Source organism: Dendrobates tinctorius, unplaced genomic scaffold (genome assembly GCF_039654945.1).
Source record: "Dendrobates tinctorius isolate UK_male_01 unplaced genomic scaffold, ASM3965494v1 ptg000011l, whole genome shotgun sequence".
NCBI classification, from domain to species: domain Eukaryota; kingdom Metazoa; phylum Chordata; class Amphibia; order Anura; family Dendrobatidae; genus Dendrobates; species Dendrobates tinctorius.
The window spans coordinates 115948705-115961931 of NW_027361679.1; the positions used below are offsets into that span (position 1 = coordinate 115948705).

General features: G+C 43.5%; 1 protein-coding gene across 2 annotated transcripts in view; it reads right to left on the reverse strand.

Annotated features, from left to right (window-relative positions):
• The window catches only part of ELAVL1 (ELAV like RNA binding protein 1), a 111366-nt gene that overhangs the window by 29029 nt on the left and 69110 nt on the right, over positions 1 to 13227 (reverse strand). For both annotated transcript variants that reach the window (XM_073546535.1, XM_073546545.1), the window contains exon 4: positions 335 to 488. In XM_073546535.1, the coding sequence (XP_073402636.1) occupies positions 335 to 488 (154 nt within the window). The remainder of the gene's footprint in view (positions 1 to 334; positions 489 to 13227) is intronic.

Sequence of the window (13227 nt, forward strand, 5' to 3'; positions counted from 1 at the left end):
TCAGCATAAATTCAAAACAAATTTTTAAAAATTGTGACATTCCCGTTAAGCTGTACTGATACTAAAATAAGATACTGCAAATTTTAGAAAAGCAGCAACCTCCATCATATAAAAGATAAAGATGCCAGTTACGTTGAGTTTTATTCTCTATTAGACTTATAAACTGGAGATGGAAAAACATTGTCCATCAATGATCACAGAATGCTTAGGAATACTTGATCATGCTCATAAGTAGTGCTGCACAGCAGAGGAGACAAACAGTAAGTTAAATTTCATTAAAGCAGTCTTCAACATCTACAATTTGTACAAATGGAGTGACCTACACACAGCTTACCAGTAGCCTGATCAACAAGAACACGAGAATTGATGATACGACCAAATCCTGAAAACATATCTTCAACGTCTTTCTGTGTCATTGTTCTTGGAAGTCCACTGATATACAAGTTTGCATCCTTAATATTTTCTGAACTTGGACGGGCAAATGAAACCTCAAAATTAAAGAGAGGGCAAATGTTATTTTTGTGGTTGTAAAGGCATATATTTTTATGGACTTTCAGTATTCATTTAAAAGCAGGTAGGCTGATAATTATCTACAGGTATACAAGGCAATTCACCAATTTTACTTAAGGTCACTTCTCAACATTTTGCCAGCTGCTTATTATACCAGCAAAAACACTTAGAAAAGATATGTGAAAAATGGATTTTTGAATTAGGCCTTATCTTGCTTATTTTATTTGTTCAAAAACAATGAAAAAGTTGAAAAGAATTGCTGAGAGAAGACATTCATTAACAAGTCATTTTTTCAGTTGAATACTAACTATTTAAAATACTGTATTTTTCAGACTATAAGACACACTTTTTTCCCCAAATAATATGGGAGAAAAATGGGGGGGTGCGTCTTATAGTGCGAACGCAGGCTTACCAGGGGGTTTCGGCAGTGTTGTAGCAGCGGAACTCACGGCGGCAGAGGTGTAGCGATGCTGTGGTGGTGGGCGATGCGGAGTGCACCTGAGCAGGGTCCTTTTCTCAGGATGCCAGCGTCAGAAATGTGTCCATGCCGAGCAGAGCGAAGTGCATAACCGTTTTCCCTGCGGCTATCTTCCTGAAGCCATGGGCCACCGGAGGCTTCAGGAAAATGGCCGCCGAAAGGCCGCGCGTGCACAGATTGAGATCTCTGTGGCACTCTGCTTCAGGAAAATGGCCACCGAGATCTCAATCTGTGCACGCGCGGCCTCCGACGGCCATTTTCCTGAAGCCTCCGGTGGCCGGAGTGACTGCGTTTTGAATTGACAAGGCCAAACCCATTTGTTCAGGCACACTAAATCTAAATAGGCCACACCAAGCTATCCTTCTTGGGAATAACGAATTGACTTTAATAACACCATGTGAAGCACTCTGAAATGGGAAGACTTACAAATCACCCCTGCCTGAAGCATGGATGCCATCACCTGGTCAAAATGGACTCTTATGCTGGAGTCCCAGGAGGGCGAGAGAAAAAAGATATAATCCTGAGGTAGAGCGATGAACTCTATTCTGTAAGCCAAAAAAATGACCTCCCTGACCCAAAGATCGTTGATAAACTTCAGCCATGCCTCCTTAAAAGAGGTGGGCAGCCACCCACCTGGGAGAGAAGAATCCCTGAGTGGGGGCCGCCGGTCAATCATTGACCTTCATTTTGCCTCTGGACCCAGAGGTCCTGGATCCTGATCCAGAAAGGTGCATGACCTCCCTGACCCAAAGATCGTCGATAAACTTCAGCCATGCCTCCTTAAAAGAGGTGGGCAGCCACCCACCTGGGAGAGAAGAATCCCTGAGTGGGGGCCGCCGGTCAATCATTGACCTTCATTTTTCCTCTGGACCCAGAGGTCCTGGATTCTGATCCAGAAAGGTGCTCATCGGGTGTTGCTATAAAAGGTAGCTCTCCTTGGTGACCTTCGGTCTAACCTGCCGACAACTCATCCAGTGAAGGAAAATACTGAAAGGGATGGCCCTGCAAGATCCTACGTTTCCAGAAAGAACTGCTAGTCCCGGACGGTGGAAGCAGAGGACAAAGCCTGTTGCTTTTGGAATTATTTCATCTAGCCTGGTGGTCCCAAATAAGATCCCTGAAATGGTAGTTCAGGCAGATTTCTTTGAAGCTAGTTCCGCCCTCCACAACTTGAACCATAGAATGCATCGAGCTGCAACACAATTACTTGCTGCCTAAGCAGAGAACTCCACCGCATCCAAGGATGCAGAACAGAGATACTTCCCTGCCTCAGTTATCTAAACAGCGATCTCCGCAAGGTCCAGATCCTGGGACCAAGCCAAAAAACTTCAGTGCAGAAATGATTAAGCAAAGGGCAAAATCTATTGCCTCAAAAGAAGACCTCGCCACATACTCTATGCATCTATCTGTGGGGTACTTTAGTGATGCAATCTCAACAAGAGGTAGAGTGGTCACTTTAGATAAGCGAGACACCAGAGCATCAACCACCGCTGAAGTACACCAAGAGATCACCAGCTCTACTGGGAAAGGCATAAAACACCTTCATGCGGCTACACTTTTAAATGTGTTTAAGTGTCCCACTGCCCTCTAACTTCCTCATGGTTAGAAAAGGTTCTAGTCACGCGATTAAGTCTACTAAAGAAAAAAAAACACTATTGGGAAGGGGCTGCGCAGCTGCCACTCCCAGAGACGTCAACAGCTGACACTAAACTTTTCACCATTTTCCTCAGCTTTCCCACCTGATATGAATCTAGGACAGATTATGAGCACTGAGGGGAGCGAATCCCCTGAAAAAGGGAAAAGGAATCTGGGCGACTCTTCTGTGAAGGTGACTGGGGAGAAGAGGTAACCCGCAACCGCCTGGACCACTTTTGTGAACGGCATATTGGTATGATGTGTCTGGAAGATTCGTCCTGGACACCCTGGTTAGTTTGGCTACAGTCTGAGCTAAATCACGAGCCAATGAAAGCCATATTCTGATCAGATGTCAGAGGTGCTTTGTGGAAGGAAGCAGGAGGGGTACGTACAGGTGGTACAGTAGGCCACAGACTGACCAGTGAAAAACTTACTATTACAAGTCACATACAGTAAGAATAGAAAGTGACAAGTACAGACTGCGCTAATGGGCGTGCACAGTCCTCTCTAGACTCAAGACATTATGAGTGATAGAGAAAAGATAGAAAGAAAAGACTCCACTAAACAGTAACAGTTTTTGTGTCAGTGCGCTTAGTATCAGCCCCCCCCCCCGTAGCCAACAGTGCTCCACAAACATGTTGCAGGAAGAATGTGCTCTCCGGGTGAGCATGCTAACCAACGATGATGAACAAGCCAAGATGCTTCTGTGCTTCACATTATTTTAACAGTGCAGCGTTGAAGCCAGGAAGAGGCTGAACCAGAGGGGCAGGAAGCCATGGCGCCAAAACGCCGCCATCAATTGGCTGGAGACCACACAGCTCTGCAGTGAGATCAGGAGAGCATCCATTACACATCACACTGAGTAACTCCCCCTTCATGTAAACTAAGCTATCTTCCACGCATCATCATCCCCATATTCGGAAAGAGGTAATTTACGTACATAAAGTGATAGAAGATGATTTCTCAACAAGACATCTGATATGACACATACAAGTATCAATCTCCTCAGCAGTCTATAACCTGTAGGCCCAGGGCTGTATTTGGTGTTTATGCTGCCCTAAGCATTTTAAGTGATAACGCCCCCTATCGGATCGCCGATAGATGTTACGGTGCAGGCTAAGACAGCACTATCTTGGTGGATAAAATTTTCTTTCACTCCAGCAAAATGGCGCCAGCGGTGGCACCTGCGCAGTAGCATCTATCGCATTCCGAATTATGCTACTGCGAAGTCGCGGCTGGCGCCATTAAGAAATATTTTTTTTCCCTTTAGAAATTTATATAACTAAAAATAAATAAATGGATATTATAGAGCTGATCATGCGCCGCCTGTATGATGACAGTAATTTTATTTTTCAAACCATATTATATGCAGTATGTAAAATAAGGGGCAGGTCAGTGAGGGATCCGTGACCTGTCAGAAGACATACAGATGAATATCTAATCAGAACACATGAAGACCCCCCGCCCAACACAGGCCGCCCCAAAGCACGGGAATATCTACTCAGAACTACAAAAAGATTCAACAGCCACCACACTTCATCAATCAAGGTATCATTAAATCAGTACACCGGCACCAACCTGACTCTGCCTGCAGGTTACTGTGCACAATCCTGCTGACAGATTCATTTTAAAACATTAAAAAAAATAAAAAAAAAAAAAAAAAAAAAACCACACAACACACCCAAATCCCTATTAAATAAACAAATGTCCTAAGACCACTACAAATTTAGTGTTGTTACGTCCATAATGACATGTACTATAAAACTTTCATTAATTTTTTAGGTGACTGAACTCCACCAAAAAGAAAGCAAAAAATATAAATGGTGAAATTGCTTTTTATGTTTACCGCACCTCAAAAGAATTAAATAAAAAAGTGATGCAAAAGTCGCATGCACTCCATAATGGTACCAATAAAAATTACAGCTCATTACACAAAAAAAACAAACCCTTATAAAAGCCTGTGCTAAAAATTAAAAAAAAAAATTTAAACTTCAAGCTCTCAGACTACAATATCCCACCTTTAAAAGAGAAGGTGCCGTGATTTTTTGTATGAAATATTATGATCAATTATTTTTAATACAAAATTAAATGCATTTGTTTAACATTTTTTGATTATTTTTTTTCCTCCAGCCACTAGGGGCTGACAATTACATTTTCTAGTGTGTAAGTGCAAATTGTCTCTTCAGAGAGGAAGAGGACTAGAACTCTAGTGCCACCTATTGAAGGTAGCAATCCTAAAAGTCAATGTTGACCCTTTAATGAGCCTAGTTACATGACTTAGGATAAAAGCCAAGCCAGAATCTCCATTTGCAGACACTGTGTTTCGGGGTACTGCCCCTTATCAGTGCAAAGTGGGAGATCTGGTTTGGCTGTGAGAGAGGCATATTTCCCAGAGGAGCATTGCGGCTTTAAGTCTCCTCACCTCGACATGCTTAGCATGTCATTCTCCGCAAGGAGAAATGATACTTCTTGGATACTAGTGTGTAAGTATGACACTTGCCTCAAATACGGCAACCTCTGTACAGTTAAGCTGCAAGCTACACTTTACCTCGGTCACCGCTCACTGTGTTCAGTGCGAGCAGTGACAGGAGATGCAGGGATGCGGTGAATGCTGAGCAGAGGTCCGGAATTAGGTATCGGCAGCACTCAGTGTGATCAGTAGAATAGCATTACTAATACAATACCAGGCAGCGGATCACTGCTCTCTGCTGCTGTCAGTCTTTAGCATTCAGAGAACAACTGTGTAACCACGTAATAAGAAAACTAGCTGAGCTCTATGTTGGTGTAAAGCCTCTGAAATAGTCTTACGCTGACAAAGCAGAGCTGTATATTCTTATGCCATCATGCGTGACACTAGAACACTGCTCGTCTAGAAGTGGACAGAGGAGTGTCCCACATTACAATACTGATCCAATAGACGTGAACAGAGTGGGGCCACACGTACCTAATCAACTCTGCTGAACCCTGTAACTAATACCATTATGTGATACACTACAATGTATCACATAAAGGCTGTATCTAAACCCAGCCTGTATAACACTTGGCATTTCTAACTTCAGCGCACAATACAGTGATCAGCACCAACAATTGACGTTGTTAGCCGATCTCGGTGACACTGTCCACATCTTATCACTTTACAGTCAAGAAAAAAAATGGCTCCTCACTGTGATCATAAACTTCCTCCTCCCTTATCCTTTTGCGAACACCCAAAAGGAGAGAAGTGACATCACACACACAGCAGACCCACCCACATTTACTGCAGTACATCACTTATGTGACTGCTCTCAAAGTGATCAGGATCATCGTGGGACATTATGGATTATCTTCTCTGCAGACAGGTGAGGAATACTGCGGTTTATTATTTTATTTTTGTTGCAGGAGACGTTGGCGTCGGTGGATTAGGCGTTCGGTGAGTATGGTTTAATTACAATTATTAAAGGAGTGTAATAAATGACTTTACTCTGGATGTCTGTGTTATTATACAATATCACTATGCGGTTACTAATGGTTAGGTGTCTTATAGACGCCTCTCAAATACTAACCAGTGGGCTTGATGTCACCTAACAATACAAAGGAGAATTCAAACCCAAAAATATGAACCCTTCTGGCCGCCGCTACAGATGCACCTTTTCTGGGATGGCTGTTAACTGATGTTTTTAGTCTGGGAAGGGCAAATATCCACAGTCCCTTCCTAGGCTACTAATATCAGCCTGCAGCTGTCTGCCTAGCATTTGCTGGTTAGATTTTATAGGGGGACCCGATGTCAATTTTTTCTGGGGTCCCCCTGTAAACTAGCCAGTAAAGTCTAAGCAAACAGCTGTGAGCTGATATTAAAAGCCTTGGAACCTTTATGGCTATTGGCTTCTTCCCAGAATATAAACAGCCCCCAGCATCTGGCTTTCCCTCTAATGGATATTAAAATTATGTGGGAGCCCACGCAATTTTTTTTTCCTTTAAATTAACAGTTGCTGTCTGGCTACAGCCTATGAATGTTCGTTCTGTTAAGGTTCCTACATAGGCTGGTGACTGTGTTTGTGTTTACTTACTGGCTTAGTAATGAGGGTGTCGGGCTGACACCTTTTCATTAATAAGCCCTACTACTGCATCAGCATAAAAAGGTGGTGTTGAACCAAAAAAAATTACATCTCAAACCTTTTTAAAAAGAAAATAAAAATCTGTTTAGCTGGGGAAAAAAAAAAAAAAAAAAAAAAAAAAAAAAAAAAAAAAGGCTTTCATTGCTGAACAAAAATGCGAAAGCAGCAAAAAAAAAAATGTGTTTTTTTTCTGCAGCGTTTTTCCTGCCAAGAGATGCAGAAATCTTGCAGAAATTTGTGCAAGCAAATACACTTCACATTTTTTCAATTATTAAAAAAATAAATAATTGGGAATGGCACACTTTTTAATAGAACAATATGTTGCAAAAAGATTTTTGTGCTGCAAAATTAGAAGCAAATAAATTAGCCATCCAGGCAATTGCATCGAAATGCAGATTATTAAGTACTAGCTGAAGAGCCCGGCATTGCCTGGGCATCGTAACTAACTGTGGTTAGTTATAACAAATTATAATGATTGTTGAAGCAAAAAATTTTTTTAACACAATATTAATCTATTAAATGACTGCTGATAAGACTTAACGGTGCCAGTTAACGGGCCTTATTCCTCCTTGACCTCATGCTCCTGCTCTTTACACAGCCTCCTTCTGCACCTCACACTCCTTTATACACAGCATTTCTCTGCAGCAGAGGTTTTCTCCTTTATAGTCGCCTCCAGAGGAGGGTAATATGTACATTTTATCAATACACAAATATACACATTTCACAGATATGCACAGATCTATATATCTGCATGTGTGTTTGCGTGTGCACGTACAGTATATACACACACCCACACCCCTCCCACACGTGGCTGTACGCTGTGGAAGTGACTTCCATCTGCTACATCACAGAGGAGCCTCACACGAGTCCAGAACAGCTCTGTCTCTGCTACATCTCCAGTACTGCCCCATCCGTACTCCCCGGCAGGGCGCTATACCGAGTATATATACAACTGTGTACAATATATACAGCGCACACTGTTACCTGCCCGCAGGAGCAGGTGACATCCCTCCCCGAGTCTCCCCGCAGGATCCCGGGCTGCATCCGGTCCTGGTTCCCCCATGCCCATGCTGCAGGGATTCGTCAGGTACAGTCCGGTGACGGCGGTGCTCTCCCTGCCCAATGCCCTCCTCTGCCGGCTCCCAGGTCCTCCCGGTCTCCTTATGTTTTACCGCCGTCAGTTCTGCTGCAAGTGTCTCTGCTGGGAGCGTCAGCGTTGACAGCAAAAAGCGCCGCCCCCAACTCCTTCCGTGTAATCCTCCAGGGGAGGCTCTGACACACTGTGATTACAACGTGGGACGTGTCGACGGGCTTTGTGTGTGGCTATGTGGAATGGGCGTGTCCTGATACATAAATTTATATATATTTTTTTTTTACATTCCCCCCCAACACCGTTGTTGAAAGTAAACTTGCAATCTTTAATTTGTTTTGCTACCTTTGCATTGTAAAAAAAACTTTAGCACAACTGCTTTTAAAGCTTTTCTTTTATACATACAGTGGGGCAAAAAAGTATTTAGTCAGTCAGCAATAGTGCAAGTTCCACCACTTAAAAAGATGAGAGGCGTCTGTAATTTACATCATAGGTAGACCTCAACTATGGGAGACAAACTGAGAAAAAAAAATCCAGAAAATCACATTGTCTGTTTTTTTTTCATTTTATTTGCATATTATGGTGGAAAATAAGTATTTGGTCAGAAACAAAATTTCATCTCAATACTTTGTGATATATCCTTTGTTGGCAATGACAGAGGTCAAACATTTTCTGTAAGTCTTCACAAGGTTGCCACACACTGTTGTTGGTATGTTGGCCCATTCCTCCATGCAGATCTCCTCTAGAGCAGTGATGTTTTTGGCTTTTCGCTTGGCAACACGGACTTTCAACTCCCTCCAAAGGTTTTCTATAGGGTTGAGATCTGGAGACTGGCTAGGCCACTCCAGGACCTTGAAATGCTTCTTACGAAGCCACTCCTTCGTTGCCCTGGCGGTGTGCTTTGGATCATTGTCATGTTGAAAGACCCAGCCACGTTTCATCTTCAATGCCCTTGCTGATGGAAGGAGGTTTGCACTCAAAATCTCACGATACATGGCCCCATTCATTCTTTCATGTACCCGGATCAGTCGTCCTGGCCCCTTTGCAGAGAAACAGCCCCAAAGCATGATGTTTCCACCACCATGCTTTACAGTAGGTATGGTGTTTGATGGATGCAACTCATTATTCTTTTTCCTCCAAACACGACAAGTTGTGTTTCTACCAAACAGTTCCAGTTTGGTTTCATCAGACCATAGGACATTCTCCCAAAACTCCTCTGGATCATCCAAATGCTCTCTAGCAAACTTCAGACGGGCCCGGACATGTACAGGCTTAAGCAGTGGGACACGTCTGGCACTGCAGGATCTGAGTCCATGGTGGCGTAGTGTGTTACTTATGGTAGGCCTTGTTACATTGGTCCCAGCTCTCTGCAGTTCATTCACTAGGTCCCCCCGCGTGGTTCTGGGATTTTTGCTCACCGTTCTTGTGATCATTCTGACCCCACGGGGTGGGATTTTGCGTGGAGCACCAGATCGAGGGAGATTATCAGTGGTCTTGTATGTCTTCCATTTTCTAATTATTGCTCCCACAGTTGATTTCTTCACTCCAAGCTGGTTGGCTATTGCAGATTCAGTCTTCCCAGCCTGGTGCAGGGCTACAATTTTGTTTCTGGTGTCCTTTGACAGCTCTTTGGTCTTCACCATAGTGGAGTTTGGAGTCAGACTGTTTGAGGGTGTGCACAGGTGTCTTTTTATACTGATAACAAGTTTAAACAGGTGCCACTACTACAGGTAATGAGTGGAGGAAAGAGGAGACTCTTAAAGAAGAAGTTACAGGTCTGTGAGAGCCAGAAATCTTGATTGCTTGTTTCTGACCAAATACTTATTTTCCACCATAATATGCAAATAAAATGAAAAAAAAACAATGTGATTTTCTGGATTTTTTTTTCTCAGTTTGTCTCCCATAGTTGAGGTCTACCTATGATGTAAATTACAGACGCCTCTCATCTTTTTAAGTGGTGGAACTTGCACTATTGCTGACTGACTAAATACTTTTTTGCCCCACTGTATATCTATATATATATGCGTACATATGTATGTGTACATACAGTGCCTTGCGAAAGTATTCGGCCCCCTGGAACTTTTCAACCTTCTCCCACATATCATGCTTCAAACATAAAGATACCAAATGTAAATTTTTGGTGAAGAGTCAACAACGAGTGGGACACAATTGTGAAGTTGAACGAAATTTATTGGTTATTTTAAATTTTTGTGGAAATTCAAAAACTGAAAAGTGGGGCGTGCAATATGATTCGGCCCCTTTACTTTCAGTGCAGCAAACTTACTCCAGAAGTTCATTGTGGATCTCTGAATGATCCAATGTTGTCCTAAATCACTAATGATGATAAATATAATCCACCTATGTATAATCAAGTCTCCGTATAAATACACCTGCTCTGTGATAGTCTCAGGGTTCTGTTTGAAGCACAGAGAGCATCGTGAAGACCAAGGAACACAACAGGCAGGTCTGTGATACTGTTGTGGAGAAGTTTAAAGCCGGATTTGGATACAAAATGATCTCCAAAACTTTAAACATCCCGAGGAACACTGTGCAAGCGATCATATTGAAATGGAAGGAGTATCATACCACTGCAAATCTACCAAGACCCATCCATCCCTCTAAACTTTCATCTCAAACAAGGAGAAGACTGATCAGAGATGCAGCCAAGAGGCCCATGATTACTCTGGATGAACTGCAGAGATCTACAGCTGAGGTGGTACAGTCTGTCCATAGGACAACAATCAGTCGTACACTGCACAAATTTGGCCTTTATGGAAGAGTGGTAAAAAGAAAGCAATTTCTCAAAGATATCCATAAAAAGTTTTCTTTAAAGTTTGCAACAAGCCACCTGGGAGACACACCAAACATGTGGAAGAAGGTGCTCTGGTCAGATGAAGCCAAAATCGAACTTTTTGGCAACAATGCCAAACGATATGTTTAGCGTAAAGGCAACACAGCTCATCACTCTGAACATCCCATCCCCACTGTCAAACATGGTGGTGGCAGCATCATGGTTTGGGTCTGCTTTTCTTCAGCAGGGACAGGGAAGATGGTTAAAATTGATGGGAAGATGGATGGAGCCAAATACAGGACCATTCTTGAAGAAAACCTGTTGGAGTCTGCAAAAGACCCGAGACTGGGACGGAGATTTGTCTTCCAACAAGACAATGATTCCAAACATAAAGCAAAATCTACAATGGAATGGTTCACAAATAAACGTATCCAAGTGTTAGAATGGCCAAGTCAAAGTCCAGACCTGAATCCAATCAAGAATCTGGGGAAAAAGAGCTGAAAACTGCTGTTCAAACGATCTCCATCAAACCTCACTGACCTCAAGCTGTTTGCCAAGGAAGAATGGGCAAGAAATTCAGTCTCTTTCTATGTACAAAACTGATAAGAGACATATCACAAGCGACTTGCAGCTGTAATCGCAGCAAAAGGTGGCGCTACAAAATATGAAGTTAAAGGGGCCAAATAATATTGCACGCCCCACTTTCAGTTTTTGAATTTCCACAAAAAAATAACAGATACACAAGATCTGAACCCGCGCATGCGCTGTCCCCGGACCGGCGTCCATCTTCCCGGCGTCCATGTTCCCGGAGGCCACCGCAACATGGCGGCGGCCAGCAAGGGATGTGCGGGGGGCCTCCGGGCTTGGAGGAAATGCCGGCGGAGCCGCCGCCCCTGCACCGGAGCACAGCCCGCCGCCACCACCGCCCTGCAGAGGCCCACCTGCCCCAGCCCAGCTGCCCCAGCCTCACGACAGCTGCCCCAGCACAGCTGCCCCAGCCCCAGCACAGCTGCCCCAGCCCCAGCACAACCAACCTGCCCCAGCACAGAGCCGCCACCGCACGAGCCTGGACCACTGAATGACCCCTGTGACGACTACTCCACCTGTGCCGGATCCCTTCCCAGGTAAGCTGAATTCGGACTGTAAGACGGACCCCCATTTAACACATTATTTTTTTCCCTATTTTCCTTCTGAAAATTGGGGTGCGTCTTATGGTCCGGTGCGTCTTATAGTCCGAAAAATACGGATATATATATATATATATATATATATATATATATATATATATATATATATACACACACACACACACATCTTTTTACAACAAAAGTTCGCCCGGATGTACCTGCCGTGGATATGGATGGGAGATTTGGGGGGGGGGGGGGGGTTGTAGGGTGAGGATTGCCAGAGCAGTGGGTCACAAAAGGCTAACCCCGTTGTTAAAGAGAAATGAAAATTAGTACAGAATTGACCACATGTTTTGCTTCTTTTTTTTTTTAGTGTGGGTGTGCGTGCATAGTTTTTTTTTTCCCTGTGCTAAAATGTGCAATAAACTGCTCTCAAGGGAAAAGTGTTGGCGCTAATGGCAACCATTTTCTTTTTAAACTATGTATTTACAGTAAGAAAATAAAACAATAAATTTGGTCTCTCTATAATCATATAAACCAACAGAATGAAGAAAACCCCTTAATTGTGCATCACGGTAAACGGTGTAAAATAATATATATATATGGTGTAGTGACCACTGTGTCCGCTAGGGGCGCTGTGTGGATGTCCCAGGACGAGAGTATAAGCATTTCCAGTGTCCTGATAGGTGTTGGATACTGAATGACCGTTATGTATCCCAAGGTGGGTGGCCTTGAGATGGAGACATGTGTGTGTGTGGATCAGCAGTGATACTGCTGAGGTGCTGTTTCAATGTGTCAGGGATCAGTTACCTACAAATCCACCAAGGTGTGTGGTTAAGAAAGCTATTGCAAAATGTGTATGAGTGGTTCAAGGACCTGTGATGAGGTCATAGCCATGTGACCCGGTGGGCATGGCTACAGACCATTTAAGGTGGCCAGGGTAGGTCACATGGGGTGAATGCAGGGACCTGGTTGGTCCGTTGTGGAAGGTCCCGCTGGGAGATGTGTCTCCTTTCCGGACAGCACGTGAATGCTGGGTTGAATGGCTGCACGTGCCTGATGATTCCCTGGAGGGAATGGACATCTGCAGCATGGTGAAGGAATCATGAGGAGACCCTGACATGGGTGAGATAACTGAGGCTGAAGAGCCTGTGTATGCATAACCTGTGTGACCACGGATTACAGAGCTGAACTCTGTCATGGACGCTATGCTGACTAGGTGAACTTTATGTTACTGCTGTGGGTTTATGATGCTGAATAAACCGCATGGACTATGATTGTTTTGTGGAAAACCCATGCCGGATCAGATTTTGTGGCAGCTAAGCGAGTATCCCCTACTTGAATAACAGTGCTACCTTACTATATATACATATACATGAACACACCAAAAGTTTGGACACACCTTATTCAAAGAGTTTTCTTTATTTTCATGGCTATGAAAATTGTAGATTCACTTTGAAGGCATCAAAACTATGAATTAACACATGTGGAATTATTTAATT